General features: G+C 39.1%; 4 protein-coding genes across 6 annotated transcripts; 2 read left to right on the top strand and 2 right to left on the bottom strand.

Annotated features, from left to right (window-relative positions):
- The first annotated feature begins 219 nt into the window (after positions 1–219).
- Positions 220–4,482, top strand: LOC110800014 (universal stress protein PHOS34). 2 transcript variants are annotated; one of them, XM_022005329.2, is made up of 6 exons: positions 220–533; positions 613–713; positions 2,451–2,569; positions 2,829–2,920; positions 3,893–3,984; positions 4,107–4,482. In XM_022005329.2, exons 1-5 carry the CDS (start codon positions 338–340, stop codon positions 3,958–3,960), a joined length of 576 nt encoding a protein of 191 aa, XP_021861021.1. In that variant the 5' UTR covers positions 220–337; the 3' UTR covers positions 3,961–3,984; positions 4,107–4,482. The 2 variants fall into 2 exon arrangements, with proteins under 2 accessions (XP_021861021.1, XP_021861083.1); XM_022005391.2 differs by lacking the exon at positions 3,893–3,984 and having other exon boundaries at positions 222–533.
- Positions 4,483–5,324: 842 nt separating this feature from the next.
- On the bottom strand, positions 5,325–8,055 carry LOC110799937 (pentatricopeptide repeat-containing protein At4g15720). Its single transcript, XM_022005245.2, has 2 exons — positions 6,958–8,055; positions 5,325–6,165 (listed from the first exon to the last, which is right to left on the bottom strand). Exons 1-2 carry the CDS (start codon positions 7,763–7,765, stop codon positions 5,513–5,515), a joined length of 1,461 nt encoding a protein of 486 aa, XP_021860937.1. The 5' UTR covers positions 7,766–8,055; the 3' UTR covers positions 5,325–5,512.
- A 2,666-nt stretch (positions 8,056–10,721) lies between these two features.
- On the top strand, positions 10,722–12,295 carry LOC110800152 (aspartyl protease AED3). The gene has a single exon (XM_022005464.2). It carries the CDS (start codon positions 10,799–10,801, stop codon positions 12,122–12,124), a length of 1,326 nt encoding a protein of 441 aa, XP_021861156.1. The 5' UTR covers positions 10,722–10,798; the 3' UTR covers positions 12,125–12,295.
- A 1,630-nt stretch (positions 12,296–13,925) lies between these two features.
- LOC110783905 (uncharacterized) lies at positions 13,926–16,484 on the bottom strand. Of its 2 annotated transcripts, none has more exons than XM_056835617.1 (3): positions 16,103–16,484; positions 15,162–15,945; positions 13,926–14,651 (listed from the first exon to the last, which is right to left on the bottom strand). In XM_056835617.1, exons 2-3 carry the CDS (start codon positions 15,820–15,822, stop codon positions 14,080–14,082), a joined length of 1,233 nt encoding a protein of 410 aa, XP_056691595.1. In that variant the 5' UTR covers positions 15,823–15,945; positions 16,103–16,484; the 3' UTR covers positions 13,926–14,079. The 2 variants fall into 2 exon arrangements, with proteins under 2 accessions (XP_056691595.1, XP_056691596.1); XM_056835618.1 differs by having other exon boundaries at positions 16,119–16,484.
- Positions 16,485–16,745: the final 261 nt, after the last annotated feature.

The raw sequence follows: 16,745 nt of genomic DNA, 5'->3' as shown, positions 1-16,745 counted from the left end.
ATTTAACAAATGTAACGGGTTTTGGACAACATAAATGACCCGGTCGGAAAATAACCCAAAGCCTGATATTTTAGGGGGGTAGCGGATTTGAAAACAAAAAAACCGACTTGAATCTTAACACGGCCCAACTCACGGGCTGATTTATGTCTCGACCCGACCCGAATTCGGTCCGCCGTTTGCTCAGGTCTATATTATTGACAACTGACTTTTCCCACTACGAATAAGACACTCACAAATACAAATTCAACTTTTTCACTAAATATCTTCAGCATAAAAAGAAAAAGAAAAAGAATTAGTTTTTGCTGACATTTTTCTAGAGCTTCACGACGACCCAGCCATGACCGGAACTCTGAACTGCGTGGTGGTTGCGGTGGACGGTAGCGATGAGAGCATGAACGCCTTGAAGTGGGCCATTGATAACGTCACTCTCCGATCAGCGGAAGACGGCGGATCATTTGTTGTTCTCCATGTTCAGTCACCGCCGTCTATTGCTGTCGGGATTAATCCTGGTTCTATTCCTTTTGGTGGTCCCAGTTAAGTTCTTAGAAACTTTGATTACAGTTTATTGATTTTTGATTTTTTAGGATTTTGATTTTGATTTTGGGGAATTAGGTTTGGAGGTGCCGGCTTTTGCGGCGGCGGTAGCAGCGCATCAGAAGCGTATTACTGACGCTATTATTAAGCATGCTCTGGAAATTACTACCCAAAATAATGTGAGTTTTTTGTTTGGAATATTGATATTTTTTGAGGTTTTAGAGTAAATAATAAAAATGATCATGTATTGAAAACGATGGAGTAATAGTTTGTTTGATGCTAAATTGAGGATAAATTGATGAAATTTGCGTATTTAATTTTTTTGTTTTTTGTTGAATATGATCTTTTTTGAGGTTTTAGAGTGTTTTTTTTTTTTTTTTTTTTGATAAAAGTGATCATATATTGAAAAGATGGAGTGATTGATTGTCCGATGCTAAATTGAGGATAATTTGATGAAGTTTGCGTATTAGATGCATGATAGATTGGTTTATGATGAATTTTGAGTGGAAAAAACTCAATTAGTGTGTATTAGTTAAGGCTAATGATGGTTTAGTCTGGAATTTGGTCAGAGAAGAGTTAGTTTCAGCTATGATATTACAATTTAGATGAGGAGGAAATTGATTCTTAATTTCGTTGTTAATTGATGGACTTGAAGTTGGAAGTTCCCTTTACCCGGTTTCTGATATAAGATCGGTTTTTCATGAATGATCTTCTTTTGATCAATATAAGAAATTTTGTCAATTGGTGGAGTTTTGGAGAGTGGTATTATGGATTGTTGATTTTCCGAATGGTTATCGGAAATGGACACGAGTGCTTGAACCGATTGACTTTTACTAGGATATGCTCATTTGAGTAGCCAGGTTTCTGGCCTGAAACACAAGGAGCTATAGTGTAAATTGTGAGAGAGACCATAAACAAGGTTGGTAAGCAGTTATTGTGGTTTGCTTCGTGTGAATAGTTTTGACGTGACCATTCAAAGGTAACTGATCAATCAAGCAAAATAACTTTGGTACATTGTTGAGGACATTGCTTGTTCTTTGAATTATCAGTGTGACTGCTTCCTTCCCACTTATCTTGGCTCCTGTTATATGCTTGCTGTGTTCTTTATTGTCCAATGCCCTACCCTCCTACATATCCACAATCACTGAAATGGTTTATTCTAGGGAAATACATGGATTTAGGCTCCGTTTGGTTTGGTGTAAAACATTTTTATTGCAAAATGATTTTTCATGGAAAATATTTTTCAAGGGAAAACGCAATTGCAAACTAGTTTTTCTTCGTTTAGTTCCTTGAAAGAAAATGGGAGAAGATGGTGAAGATTGAGGGGAAGAAAGGAGAGTGAGGTAAGGAGAAAAAGCGGGTTCCCTCCCTTTCAAAAGGAAAAGTTTTTTCCATCTTTGAGGGAGTTATTAAAAATTGTTTTCCATCCCTTGCCCAACCAAACAACGTAAAATGATTGAAAAGGAGAATTATTTTTTCACCTACCAGACGGAGCCTTATTGTGTTGTTATTTTTCAGTTACTAAAAAGGTAGATTGTAAAGCTACTTTTGATATGAACATATGTGGTTAAAGAGTTGAGTCTGCTATGCTACCAACACACTTATCCTTAGCATTCCCGACTTACTATCTTTTGGTTGTTGACAATTGATTAACCCCTCGTGCAGAAGAAAAAAGAAAGAAAGGCAAAGATAGTTCGTAATTGTACGAGGGATGTTTACTTCTAGTTCCCTTCATCTTGCTTCTCCTGTGTCACTGTGTGTCCCTGGCTTGAACACAGCTTGTTTAGCTCTCTTCTTATATCAGTTCACTACATACCTGCAGTTTAGCTAATGTCTTGCCTTGAATTTGTATTTACATTTATATCATTGTTTTTACTCAGGATTAAACTTTTTTCTCATTGGAAACTTTCATTTAGGTTGATGTCAAAACCCATATAGTTGTTGGAGATCCAAAGGATAAGATATGCGAAGTTGTTGATGAAATGCATGCTGATTTGCTGGTGATGGGAAACCGTGCTTTTGGACCCATCAAGAGGTAATTTTCTCAAATGCAGTGATATTCTCAGTTGCACCCTCTTCTTTCATATTCTGTTCATGTACATCAGCCCATTGTTGATTGTTCTTTTAGTCATATTCAACAGGCTGCAATATGGTTTAAACAGGATGTGAGCATTCAAAGCATACATATCTTCTCTTTTGATAATTGTGTTTGCACGAGTCATGAAAATCTGACATGTGTAGGCTAATAGTTATTCATACTGCTTGCTAAACTTGAGAATTCTGTGTTCTGGCAGAATGTTTTTGGGAAGTGTGAGCAAGTATTGCAGCAACCACGCATCTTGCCCTGTTGTGATAGTGAAGGACCCAGCTGAAGAACATTTACCAGGTATGTGCCAAAGCAGCAAGGAAAAAAGGCCTTTATCATGTGATTATTGGTATATTTACGTGATATTCTTAGGAAGATATGTTGTTTTGCCAATGTTTCCCCCCCTTATAGGCATAATGTTAATTGACTATACATGAGATATGCATTGTGTTATTGGTGCTGTGCTATTATACTACTACATTGGCATCATTAGACATTAGTAGCTTGCTCCTAGCCAAAGCACATTGCACAACGAGCTAACCAATAACTCTGTAGTTGAACTAATGTTGTTAACAGTTGTACACTTGTACATGCTTTAAGATTTTGTGGAGAACCTCCGGCTATGTTATTATTTCTGGATGATTCACGTCAAATCCTCGTTATACTGAAATGAACTGATAAATTTGAGCAGAAAATTAATGATTAAAATATACGAAGTATTTAATTTGCTTGATGGATGAAAAACACAAAAGGGGATAAAAGTAGTGACTTGAGGCCACCAATCTCTAGGTTTAGCGACTTGAGGTCACCACTCTCCAAAGCCTAAGCTTTACCAAATTCTCAACATGACTCTCATAACCTAATGTGCCCTTATTTATATCCTCTTTACTCTAACTACTTAATTTGTCTTCTCCCTAAGGATACTAGTATTAATACTACTTGCACTACCCATTATAACCTTTACTATTTAGTTCATTACATATACTAACAAGCTAACCCAATACTTATAGGCTATAGCACCTTCTTTGGTTGTCTTCCTATTTTACTAGGATGATGTCCTACTGTCAGACTCGGTTATTTTTGATAACTTTTCATGTTCTAGTCCAAAATGAAGTGTCAATGTTCAATCCAATACTCTTGAGAATTTGAGATGAAATGAAAAGTCTGAATTAACACAGGTCCTTTTATGTGCATCTGTTGGCTACAAACATCTCTATGATTAGTCATTTAGATATTTAGCTGATGCCGGTGCCAAAATTTTCCACCTTTTAGCTGATGCCGGTGCCCAGATATTTACCACATGGACGGAAAATTGGATGAAATTCGTTAAAAAATGGTGAATACAAACGTTTCCTAAAATTAAGGTGGTAAATACTTCGTATGATATTATATTTTATAAGGTGGTAAATACAAAAACCTGTAACTTAAAATGTGGGAAATATGAAAAAAATCCTAAAATTATCTATCTTTTGTTTATCTTCTGCAGCATTTGGTGATCAATGACACATTTGCAACTTCTTACTGGTTTGCTTTCCTTCTACCCTTGTTGGATATGCTGGAAATGCTGCTTATCTATGGCTGTTCTTGGGGATGTTTGCTGTTGTGAGGTTTCTCTTTTATTCTATTCTGCCTGTCATTAGTTCTGATCATAATGATTAAATTGATTGTTCGTGACAGGCCTTTATAAGCTCCCTGTCACTGGGTTAAAAGTTCCATGCTACGGAGTATTCCGTACCATGTTGTGTTCGATGATGTTTGTATCGTAAAATTTGACGAAGTTTGTAATGTTGTAACTTTGTATAGTATGATCAGAGTTGTCTTGTGGGAAATAAGATAGAGGCCGCAATGCCCCATTCCGATTACTGCTTCGTGAACTCTTTCTTTTACTGTTTGCTCAAACTAAGGCTCCGTTTGGTAGGGCGTAAAACGTTTTCATGGAAAACGATTTCCCCCTTTTCAATCATTTTACGTTGTTTGGTTGAGTAAGGGATGGAAAACTCCCCTCAATTTTACGATGAAAACGTTTTACGTCCTACCAAACGGAGCCTAAGTGTAAATTATGAAAATGACACAAAGATTATGGAAAATGACACTTGTAGAATGAAAATTTGGAAGTGCTCAGTAGACTGAGGAAGTGCCAGAACTAAAGATGGCTATGGCCAGGCCGGGCTGGGCTGTTATTCGTGTCAACTCCACGGGCCTTAGACCTGAACGGGCCATGTCTATGCTAAACCCACTTATTTTGCACTGGGACAGTTAAATTTTTAAAGAAGGCGTCATGGGCATGACCCAAGCCCTTGTGCCCTCGTACCGGCTGTATCTTTGTGTGTAAGCCTAATATCACTCAATTTAGCGTGTTTTGTCTTGACGGGCCGTGTCATGCTTTTCCCAAAAACATACGGTCCGAGCCTTGCCCACGACTGTGCTTTGTGACAAGACGTGTTTTTTTTAATGGTGTAGTGTCTTGCCGTACCTCGGCCTGGCCCAACCTAGTGCCATCTTTAACTAGAATTGAGAGAAAACAAGCGTAGATGTGATTGAAAGGAAAGAAATACTTGTAAATGAAATGAGAAACTTTTCCGGGGTGTTTCGAATAGGAAATTCGAGGGGTAACCACGCAGGGAGCATCATTCTTACCAATAATCTTCACATATGGCGGTCTTACGCATATGACAATCTCATAGGAGACATACTCAGTTCAACATTGAGGCATAACCCCACACGCACGTACTATCACTATTATTACCAATAATCTCCCCAACTACAAGATCCATGTTTGAAATGATGAAATCTATTTACATCACAACAAAATGTCTCTCAATCAGGACACACCAGAAGATGACACATGTTATTTCTGATGTGTCTTTTAATATATAGTTATTGATTGATTGATTATTGATAAACCGAGTCTTTAATCTCGACCCAGCTACACCCATGCTCTTTCCTTACTCCTACACGCTTCATTTCTTCACGAACACTCTCTGCATCATCCCAATTCCCAGCCAAAACATGAACATTCGACATTGAAACATAAGCAGAATCAACTTGTTCTGTAGCTTCAACCAACCATTTACTAGCTTCTTCTGCTATATCAACTCTTCCATGAAGCCTACTAGCCGAAAGCAGAGACCCCCATAACATAGCACCCTCGTTACTATTTCGTAACTCTATTGTCTTTGCCAGTTTATATGCTTCATCTAAACGACCTCTTCTTCCTAACATGTCAACAACACAAGTGTAGTGCTTCACGTCAGGGGCAACACCGTCTTTTTCTTGCATCGTGTTGAAGAGTTCGAGACCTCTTTCAACGAGTCCTGAATGGCTACAGGCGTACAAGACGCCGAGGTATGTTACGTCTGTTGGTGTTATTTGTTTGTGAATCATCTCTTCAAAGAGCTGAATTGAGAGTTCTGCGTGGCCGTGTTTTGCAGCAGAGATGATCATGGAAGTGTATGATATTAGGGAAGAGTTGAGCATGTTTCTGAATACTTTTAGGGAGGATTTGAAGGTTCCGCATTTAGCATACATATCAGCAAGTGCAGTACCTGCAATTAGGGGTGAGCAAAAAGTTAAGGTGTACTAAATCGGGACCGGAAACGGAACCTATTGTATATAAACAACATTTTATAGATCAAAATTTGCGAGAAATGATCTTATATAAAATTTTGGGTGAAGTTAGACTTTAAACTTAAATATTGTTTGCGAGAGACAACCTGAGAGCACTTTCCGACATTGATTTTCGTTTATCGGCTGTTGACCAACATGTGCAGGGCACGTGGCCTCACTTTTGGCTATTCTCACCCTTTTCCTCCATATAAAAGCTAAAAACAAATAAATCGATTTTCTGGTTTTGTGGGGAAGAGACAGAGGGGAAAAAGGGTGAACGTAGCCAACTTCGACAATACGTGATGGTCAAAGGCCAGAAAATCAAAATCAATGTCGGATAGTAGGAACAGGTTGTCTTTCGCAAAGAATTTTTTACTTTAAGGTCTTATTTCACCCAAATTGTTTTATAAGGTCATTTCTCGCAAATTTTAAACTTAAAAGTCATTTTTAGCAAATTTGCCATAAAATAACAATAATTTATTTAAATTTTTAAAATGACAAGTATCTTGAAACAAGTTCCGATTCCGGCAGCAGGTTTCGATTCGGGTTCTCATTTCTAGGAACTTGTTGCAACAGGTTCCTGAACCGGAATCGAAACCTGTTGCATCAGGTTCCTAAACCGGAGTCGGAACCTGTTGTAACAGGTTCCGGTTCCGATCCCCCATTTTTAGGAACCCGTTACAACCGGTTCCGGAAACTTTAACCGGCTACCATGTTGTACTCACACCTACCTACAATCTCATTCGATTCATGCCCTCTGTTAACCACAACAGCATGCATCACCTTCCCACAAACCAGCCTCCCCAAACTCGCACAAGCATTAACAACACTAGACAACATATACTGATTCGGATAATCATCTTCAACCCTGTTAAACTCCTTAAAAAGCATCAATGCTTCGTACCCTTGACCACTTTGTGCATAACCCACAATCATCGATGTCCAAGAAACAACATTCCTCTCAACCATCGAATCAAAAACACGTCTAGCAGAAACAAGATCATTCGATTTCCCATACATGTCAACCAATGAAGTACATACAATAAGGTTTCTCTGATACCCATACAATTCAACATAAGCATGGATAATTTCCCCTGTTTTTACATCAGCAATTGCAGAACAAGCGTTTATGACAGTTGACAGTGTAAACGCGTTTGGAAAAACTGTGTTTTTGGGCATTTTTGCAAAGAGGGAAAGAGCTATTTGGGGTTGTTTAGCTGCTGAATTGTAACCCCCCATTAGGGAAGTCCAAGAAATGGTGTTTGGTTCATGCATTTCGTCGAACAGTTTGTGTGCGTTCTTGATTAAGTGACATCTAATGTATGCGTTGATGAGGTGATTGGTGGGGAATGTTTGGGTTAAAAACCCAGATTTGAGGAGCTTTGAATGGGAGTATAACACGAGGTTTAAATCTTTTGAGTGTTGGAATTGTTGGATGGTTTTATAGGGTTCATCAGTATGAAAAGTTGAGAGTTTTCGTCGCTGTGAAAGGCGGGAAATGTTGAGTTTGAGGAGGTTTTGGCCTGTTGGTTTCCTCATGGTTATGACTAATGTGTAACGGAATAAACGGACTAATGACCCTGTTTCTCGGCCGCGTGGTGACCTTGGTAAAGATGGTCGTGGGCCGGGTCGGACTTTGGGCTGAGTCCATGGCTGGTCCACATTGTAACGGGCCAGGTTGAAAAGTTTAAAACAAGGCCCATGTCTGGCCCAAGCCCCACATGCTTTCGTGTCGGGTCGGGACGCTCGTCGTGCCTAAGGTTAATTTTACTAAATTTAGCGTGTTTTGTCGTGCTGGGTCGAGTCGTGTCGTGCTTTGTCGTCTTTTTTTCAAAAAACTAACGCCCAAATTCGGCCCACGACTTCGTGCCCGTGCCTGACTGTGCTTTTTTCGTGCTCGGGTTGACTGGGCTTTTTTCGTGCCGGGTCGGGTCGGGTTGGGTTTCGGATCGGCCCGACCCACAACCATCTTTAGACCTTGGTGTAGCTGCGCAGGGTTGTAAAAAGTTTAACTTAGAGGTTATCAAAATTCGGGTCGGACTAGTCTTTAACACAAAAATCTATGTCCAAATTCATAAATTTGGTTCGGGTCTTTTCTGGTCAGGTTCAGGCTTTTGTCAAAACAAACAGCACGATGTAAGCAACGGCAGATTCAGGATGGTACCATATTATTTATAGGGTGAGCCAAAACTTCGTTAAATGTTTTTATTAAACTCCCTGGATATGAGGATTGGACCGATTGATAGTTGGTTATCAAACTTGAAAGTTGAGTTTTGTTTAACTTGTTTTTCCTTGGATTTAGGAATTAGGAGTGTTTTTACTCAAGTCTTAGGTTGTCAAAAGGTTAGACTGGATACATAAATACTCTAACCTCTTTTTATGAAAAAAAAGCCAAACAAAAAGGATGATATCGGAGTAACTATCATCTTGCTTTAATTTTTTATAAAGTTTTTTTAAATTTATGAAACTTTGATTTTTAAGCAGAATAGAAGGGAAGTGGTCATTAATTATGAGACGCTTTAAGAAGATAACATTGTGATTGACTTGTTATTTTGCCACAAGGTGATTGTATATAGAGCTGATCATGAACGGGACCACCGGCTAAGCTCGGTTTATCCGGCCCGTTCAAATAACGGCTTGGACAACAATTTTGAAAAAAATGGGCAGGTTTGGACATGTAGCGAGTCGGGCCATCATTGCAGGCTTGGACGGGTTAGCTGGTCGGGCCATCATAGCGGGCCAGGTAACATCATACCTCATCCACCATTCAATTTGCGTCACATAACCAAACAATGCTCCTAAAAGTTACAAAACCCACCATATATTCTCGTACTTTCAGTAATTCTCCATATATATGCTGTCACCCTGTGTTTACAATAGATGATCTACGCTTTGAATTTGACTAATTGGCCAAAAACCTCTTGGAGGATCCGAAGTTCAAATCTGATTATAGACTTTACAGTCAAATAAATCAGGAATTAAATTAAAGAGTTGCAGATTTTTTTTTTGGGACCGTTTTAAATTGAATAATAATAAAGGAAAAATTGAGTGGATCGATCACAAAATCACAAGTGAATTAGTACTACAAGCCCGTGATAAAACTGACCCCTCAATCTCGTGGATTGTTCTTCTTTAAGGACAAAAAAATTCCAGCTTCATTCCACTTTCTAAACAAACCCCAAATTAATTCACGAGTTAGCCTCTTTTGCCCTATTGCTTTTTTTTTTAATGTGTTATGTCCCCCTTAATCAATTAATTGCCTCTTTTCTGTGTTTTGAATAATTGATACCAAGTGTCAAGTATAATATTCAAAATGATTTAATTTATTTGGTCCCGATTCTGTTAGGTCGAGTCAGATTGGGTCTATTCAGGTAAATCTACTACAAAATAAAAAAATAAAAAATCAAGTTATTTAGTTTTGTTTATAGGTTCGGTCGTGTATTGATGGTTAGGGTACCATTCAATTTTGCTAGGTATATATGTTCTAATGAAAATCATGTTAGGTATCTTGATTAAAACTTTTAACGAGTATTTTCACAGTACGAATTCTTAAGATAAGCTATTCCCTTTACGGGAAAGAGATCTATCTATTACGCGCAACCGGTTAATTTGTTCATTTGCTTATAGCCACAACCACATCGACAAAGAAATAGGCAAATAGCCTTGATTGTATGTACAAATGCATGCTCTGTATACAACCGGTGTTGTTTATTGTATTTTTTAAACAAAAAGTTACTACAAAAACTAATCATCTCTTTGCCAAGTGGTTGTTAACGTTGATCTCTATTCCCTAGAAAATAACCTTAAAAGTCCAATCAAGTCACCAATATACATACCTAAGTTTTCACCCTTATTAACCTTGTTGTTCTTTACTCTCATTTAAAAATGTGCATGAGACTTGTACAATGCAAGTACATAATCAGCATTATAATAATTTCCGTACACATTAAGATAATACTCGTAAATCAATAGAGTAAACATGTGATACGAATTGGTGGAGTTGGTGAGAAACTCACCTTGTCACAGGGTCGAACCCTATCAGTTGGTATGTGTTTGAAAGTAACTTGAACATTTACCTGCGAAACTTTAGTGACTAATCTATGATAGATGTTGATACAGTAGAATCTATTTTTCTTTTCGAGTATAAAAAAGGTACTATTATGTATACTTCACATGTGATATACATCGTCCTTTAAAATTAATCATTAAACGATTTTGGCATTTTGCTTTATCTCAATTCTCAACTCTCAATGGATTTATAATTTGTTGCTTCGTCTTTTAGTTGGTCTTTCCTCCGATTTTAAACCCTGTCTCTTACTCTATCTTTGTACCGATATATTCCTCCCTTTCCATTGGTCATCCAAATTTCATTCCTTTTATTTTACATATACATTTTTAATTATTTTACTAACATTATTACTAATTCATAATGATGTGTGGGCATTTTAGTAATTTCCCATGCCAAAAACTCAATATATATTGGCTGTTTTCCCATGCACACTTGAGCAAAAAAACATCTTATCCAAAACACAAGAAACTTAAGAGTGAAACATTTGCCAACTCAAGTCACTCATGGAGTACTTGGCTACTACAATCCTCTTCTTTACCCTTCTCATCACAAACACACAAGGTCTTAACCCATCATTATGCTCTTCTTCTAAACCCGATACGTCCGATCTATCCGTTTTTCACATATACGGTGGTTGCTCGCCTTTTAAGGGCCGAAAGCCCGAACCATGGCCCAACACTGTCCTTGACATGGCGGCAAAAGACCCAACAAGGGTTGCATATTTGGATAGTCTAGCGGCCCAAAAGACTTCCGCCCCAATAGCTTCGGGCCAACAAGTCCTTAATATAGGCAACTACTTGGTCCGGACCAAGATTGGCACGCCGGGCCAACTTATGTTCATGGTCTTGGACACGAGTTTGGATACCGCATGGGTCCCATGCTCGGGTTGCCAAGGGTGCTCATCTAACATATTCGCCCCCAATTCTTCATCCACTTTCGGGTCAATGGATTGCGGTTCGGCTCTATGTAGCCAAACCCATGGGCTTATCTCATGCCCTACAACCGGGTCTGGGCCCGGGCCCGGGTCTTGTCTATTTAACCAATCCTATGGTGGAGATTCATCACTTTTGGCTACCCTATCACATGACTCCTTGTCATTTGACAAAGATGTCATCCCTAACTATGCATTTGGATGCATCAATTCTGTCTCGGGTAACTCAATCCCACCACAAGGCTTATTGGGCCTGGGCCGGGGGCCCTTATCACTAGTCTCCCAATCAAAATCCCTTTACGATGGAGTGTTCTCCTATTGCCTCCCAAGCTTCAAGTCCTACTATTTCTCCGGGTCACTCAAACTCGGCCCAACGGGCCAACCCCAATCAATCAAAACCACCCCGCTCCTCCAAAACCCGTACCGACCCTCACTCTACTACGTGAACCTAGTCGCAGTGAGTGTGGGCCGGGTCCAAGTACCCATCCCACAACAATACCTCAAATTCGACCCGTCCACCGGCGTCGGTACAATCATCGATTCGGGCACGCTCCTCACCCGGTTCGTCGGGCCCGCTTACTATGCGATCCGAGACGAGTACAAGAAGCAAGTCCAAGGCCCGTTTAGCTCGCTCGGGTCGTTCGACACTTGTTTCCCCGTGACGCATGAACAAGTGTCCCCAATAGTGACCCTACATTTTGAAGGGATGGACTTAAAATTACCAATGGAGAACACTTTGATCCATAGTAGTTATGGCAACCAAGCTTGCTTAGCAATGGCGGCAAATAGCCCGAATTCTGTGATAAATATAATAGCAAGTTGGCAACAACAAAACCTTAGGATTCTCTATGATACCGCCAATTCTCGCCTAGGAATTGCTCGTGAGCTATGTAACTAATTAAATTAAATTTATGTTGTTACATTTTGGTAGTGTACCACATTAAAAGTACCAAATGTGGATGGATGGATGGCATTAGGAATTCAATTTGCATTTTTTGCTTCATTTTGTTGTGATTATGTGAAAACAAATTAAAGTCAATGGTTGTTTACTAAAAATGTTGAGGAGTTATGTACTTATGTTAAACTCATTTTGACTTATTTTAGACAAAATAAGTTTAGCTAAGAAAATTTCAGTTAAGATAAGTTATGAGAAAATTAGTTTTTTCATACATTTTCGTATATAAATTATTTCAGACAAAATATGTTTTTTCTCATATAAAATAAGCTCAAATAAATTAAGATAATATAAGTTTAGACAAATTAAGTTGAATAGAATGACCCGTCAAAAAAAAAAGGTTGAATAGAATGGATTAATCCACATGTGAATATTAGACTAGTATCCCACGTTGAAGAAATAGTAAGGGGGCGTTTGGTTCGTAGAGGGTAAAGGGAATGGAATCAACAAAGGGAAAGAAAGAGAATGGGAATGAATCCCTTTGATTTAGAATATTGTTTGGGTGGAACAAAGAGAATGACAAGAATGCAGAGAAAAAACCGAAGGAAGGAAATTAAACCCAGCAAAGGAGAAACCAAAGAAAAACCAACGGCGGCGCCGCCGCTTCTCCCTCGCCGTCGCTTCTCCCTTGCAGCCGCCTCCTTCCCCTTCCTTTTCTCACACCCGCCTCCTCCTTCCTCTTCCTTTTCTCACATTTTCTCACATTTTTATGGGCAAATTTGAGGTTTTAATGGTCTAATTCGACCATGAAAATTCCAGATCTGGAGTTTTTATGGTCGAATTTGACTATTTAAAGCCATGATTATGGAGCTTTTGGATGAAGATCGAAGCGGTGGCGGAGGTGGTGGAGGTTTCGGAGCAGGAGATCGAAGCAACGACGGAGGTGGTGGAGGTTTCGGAACAGGAAGTGGAAGCGGCGGTGGAAGGGGTGGCGGCGGTGAACAGTCCGGCGGCGGAGGTGGTAGTGGTCTGGTGGGTTGAAAGTCTAGGGTTGGAGGAGGGAGAGAGGGGATGGGGAAGTGAAGGGGGAAAGGAATGGGAAAGTGTAGGGGGGGGGGGGGGGAATGAGTGTTGAGGGTTTTGGGGTAAACTTAATAATGTAAAGGGGTAAAGGGAATGAAGAAATAGGCATAACAAACAACAACAAAGGGAATGATATCCTCTCATTCTCATTCCCTTTGATTATTACCCCCAACCAAACGCCCCCTAAGTGACTAACCAATCTATACATCTATACGACTATACATCTATACATAGTCTATAAAAAGGATAACCATAGAAAATTGGATGACACTGTCACCCCCATCTTTCATCCGTACATTTATTTTTATTTTTTATATTTTGCAACTTCAACACCTCTTCTACAATCCATTTCATCTTCCTCCTTAACACTCAATATTAATTCATCATTTAATATTTTTTTCAACTTTTACCTTTCTAATCATATATTCCCACTAAAATCACAAACTCTCAATAAAATTAGCAATTTTAAAGATGACTAAATTACCACTTTACGAAGAACGGGCTTAAAAGCTAGTTGATTTTATGATGAAACCTTATTAGACTTGTGTGGTCAGAATCTTCTCTGATGATGGGCTCGACTTGGCCGAGTAGAGTTAGTTAAAAAAAAAACTGAAAATCTGTATTTTTTCCACATAGTACATGTATTAATCGAGTATGTAAAAACATAATACTAACTGAACTTATTTTAAGGCAAAATAAGTCGAACAAAACAGATGAATACTTGGGTACATAAACTCGCAAAAATGGTTAAAGAATTGAATAAATAAATTACAAATATTGATAAAAATTGAATATACATGTATAACATTGTTGTCTAATTACAATCAACCAACTTAATTAATTAATTAATTAATTAATCAAATTATTAATTATTATCATCCCCACCATTGATGAACAGCAACACCAAAATCCCTCAACCTTCCATACAAAGCCAAACATTCCCAATATGCCCTTTTACTATTCCCACCTTTCCCAATCGGCTTACACTCCAAAAACAACTCATCCACAAGTGCAATAGCTTTACTTTTCAACATCTCCTCCACCACTTCGGCGTCGGCTTTCATCACCACATACTCCTCCGCCTTGACATTCCGCCACAACCAGTCGGAAATCCCCATCTGTGTCGGCGGCCCCTCCCACGCGTCGTCGGAATCCACCTCCGTTTCCGGCACCGTCTCGATCCTATACATGTCGAAATCCTTGTTTCGGGTCGGGTAGTTTTGTTCGAACCACCGGGTTGACCCGTGACCACGCCCGCCCACGTCGATGTAGACTCTTCTGGAGTAGCCTTCTAGGGAGTCGTTTAAGAGGTCAGGGAGGAACTTGGTTTTTCTTAGGTATGTTTTTGATTTTCCGGTGGCCGAGCGCGGTGGTTCTAGGAGGACGTCCTCTAGGTGGCCTAACAATGCCTTCTTTTCCTCTGATAAGAACTGTAATAACTTCCTTCCTGTGCAAATGGAAAGAGAATGATAAATAAAAGACTTGTTAAGAATTAAGAATCGAACTCATAACCATGGGTATCAAATAAGAACACGTTAGACCTGATCAAATGGCGGGCCGAGCCGACATAAAAAATCAGCCCGTTATGGCGGGCCGGGCCGAGCCAGAATTTTTTGCCCAAATCTGCTATGGCGGGCCTAAAATATCGGGCTTTTCGGGTCGGGCCAAATTTATAACTACAAAATATAGTTTTATGTTTCCCAAACCCGCCTAAAAAATTTAAAATTTCGAGTTGGGCCCGAATACCGGGCCGGAAAATTCTGGCAAAACCCGCAAAATTTCGGTCGGGCCGACGGGCCGGGCACATCTTGATCAGGTCTAGAACACGTTAATCACTAGTTTAATTTTGTTTTTGTTAATACTTAGAAAAAAATTAATCCCTATGTCACAGAATACAGTATTCTGGGACGGAGGGAGTATATTATATACGAAATTCGGGGCCTGTAACGTTGCTCACCTCGCACACCCCAAGAATCGCCTATGGTGCCTGATCGTGATCGTGAGGTATTATTAATATTTGCCGCGGCCATCTTCCTCAATGCAATAAATGTGGAAGAATTCGAGAATTTCCTAAAATAGACAATCTTGTAATTCGACGGTACCTCGAACGAGTCACGACTCAGTTTTACAACAATGACACCGTTTATCTTTAGGGTTCGGTCTGGGAAACTTGCTTCTCGAAAGCTATCAGTGAAAGAGAAATCGAATGTCTCGTTCTGTATTGAACTGTGTTTTTTATCTTTGTCAATGGATGGTGAAATTATTAGGGTAAACGCCTGAACCAATTGTTCTCTGATGTCACTAACAAAGACGGATTTGTCCTTCGTTGTCCATAATCCTTCATTAACTAGATCTTGAAAAACCAAGTTGTTCTCGTTGTCGTTGTCGTTTTCCTTAGGGTTGATCAACTTAATGTTGTTGTTCTCTTTAGAATTGGCTTCTCCACAAACTCCAGCTAATACCATGATTAAGAGGGCAAGTAATAAGGCTTGAGCTAGGATTTTCAAGAGTGCTCTTGATTCTGAGTCTCGTATTATGACAAATAACCTAGAAGAGTTTCCATGTAATAGATGTACATTTTCGTGCTTGTCGTACACGTAAGGTAACTCCATGTTCATGTTCTTTTTGTTAGTTTGTTTTCGGTATGTATATATGTATGGGTGTTTTAAGCACGAAAGCGCGACAATGGTGGGGGGTTGACGGGTGTTGGAGCTTGCTGATCAACGATGGGAGAACGATTGCTGACGAGAAAAAAAACACAAGCCAAAATTTAAGATGTTGAAGCTAGAAAGGGCTTAATATAAAGGAAGTTGTAGGATAAAATGTCTAAGAGAAAAATGTTCTAGGCAAAAAAATGAAAAAATTGGAATTTGTATGGCTAGAAGGAGAGAAAAGAACCTAACGAGTACAAAACCTGGAAGCGGTATGATTTCCACCCACGAGGGAGACACGTGAATTTTGGCCTTTATGCTTCAAAAATAACAATTGTAGCATTCTTTCCACCTCCATTAAAAATTATTTAGCTGACCCAGTTTGACATATATCTCTAATCACGTTGACATGATTAAATTACACTTAATTAACAAGCTAATTAAGTATTGCGAGAGAGATCTTAGTTTTGAATTAATCCCCTAAGAGATTTTGATTCAATGAAGATCAAGAAGGTTTTGAGTCAGCAGTTGAATTGAAGAATGAAAGAATTTTTGAGGAGAGATATTGTATTCCTTCTTTGTTGGTGTTGGTGTTGTTGTTGTTGTGATAATTTTTTGTTTTAAGAGAGATATTAGGGTGTTAGAATTAGAGAGGCTAATTCAAGTTAAATGTTGGGAGAAATAGTTGGAAAACGAAATTTTAGGGTGAGACAATCTAGAAGAAGCATGGATTTCGGACGTGCATCCTTTTAATTCTCCTTGATTCTTTGGCTTAAGATGTTATGCCAGCTCTGATTATAAAATATAGGAATTCTTATGAAAGTCTACCTTACATTTATTTAGCTGTCAGATTGACCACATGACATACCACTTATTCAATCCATGTCCTC

Source organism: Spinacia oleracea, chromosome 2, assembly GCF_020520425.1.
Source record: "Spinacia oleracea cultivar Varoflay chromosome 2, BTI_SOV_V1, whole genome shotgun sequence".
Classification (NCBI taxonomy): domain Eukaryota; kingdom Viridiplantae; phylum Streptophyta; class Magnoliopsida; order Caryophyllales; family Amaranthaceae; genus Spinacia; species Spinacia oleracea.
The sequence above is the reverse complement of the archived record's forward strand: the minus strand, read 5'-3'. Positions and strand labels throughout refer to the sequence as shown.

Coding starts and splice junctions, on each gene's coding strand:
- LOC110783905 (XM_056835617.1), bottom strand. CDS start 15,822: ATGAACATGGAGTTACCTTACGTGTACGACAAGCACGAAAATGTACAT. Junction 14,652..15,161: donor CGATTCTTGGGGTGTGCGAG/GTGAGCAACGTT, acceptor CCATTTGCACAG/GAAGGAAGTTATTACAGTTC.
- LOC110800152 (XM_022005464.2), top strand. CDS start 10,799: ATGGAGTACTTGGCTACTACAATCCTCTTCTTTACCCTTCTCATCACA.
- LOC110800014 (XM_022005329.2), top strand. CDS start 338: ATGACCGGAACTCTGAACTGCGTGGTGGTTGCGGTGGACGGTAGCGAT. Junction 534..612: donor TATTCCTTTTGGTGGTCCCA/GTTAAGTTCTTA, acceptor TTGGGGAATTAG/GTTTGGAGGTGCCGGCTTTT. Junction 2,921..3,892: donor AGCTGAAGAACATTTACCAG/GTATGTGCCAAA, acceptor TCCACCTTTTAG/CTGATGCCGGTGCCCAGATA.
- LOC110799937 (XM_022005245.2), bottom strand. CDS start 7,765: ATGAGGAAACCAACAGGCCAAAACCTCCTCAAACTCAACATTTCCCGC. Junction 6,166..6,957: donor TGAATCGAATGAGATTGTAG/GTAGGTGTGAGT, acceptor CCCTAATTGCAG/GTACTGCACTTGCTGATATG.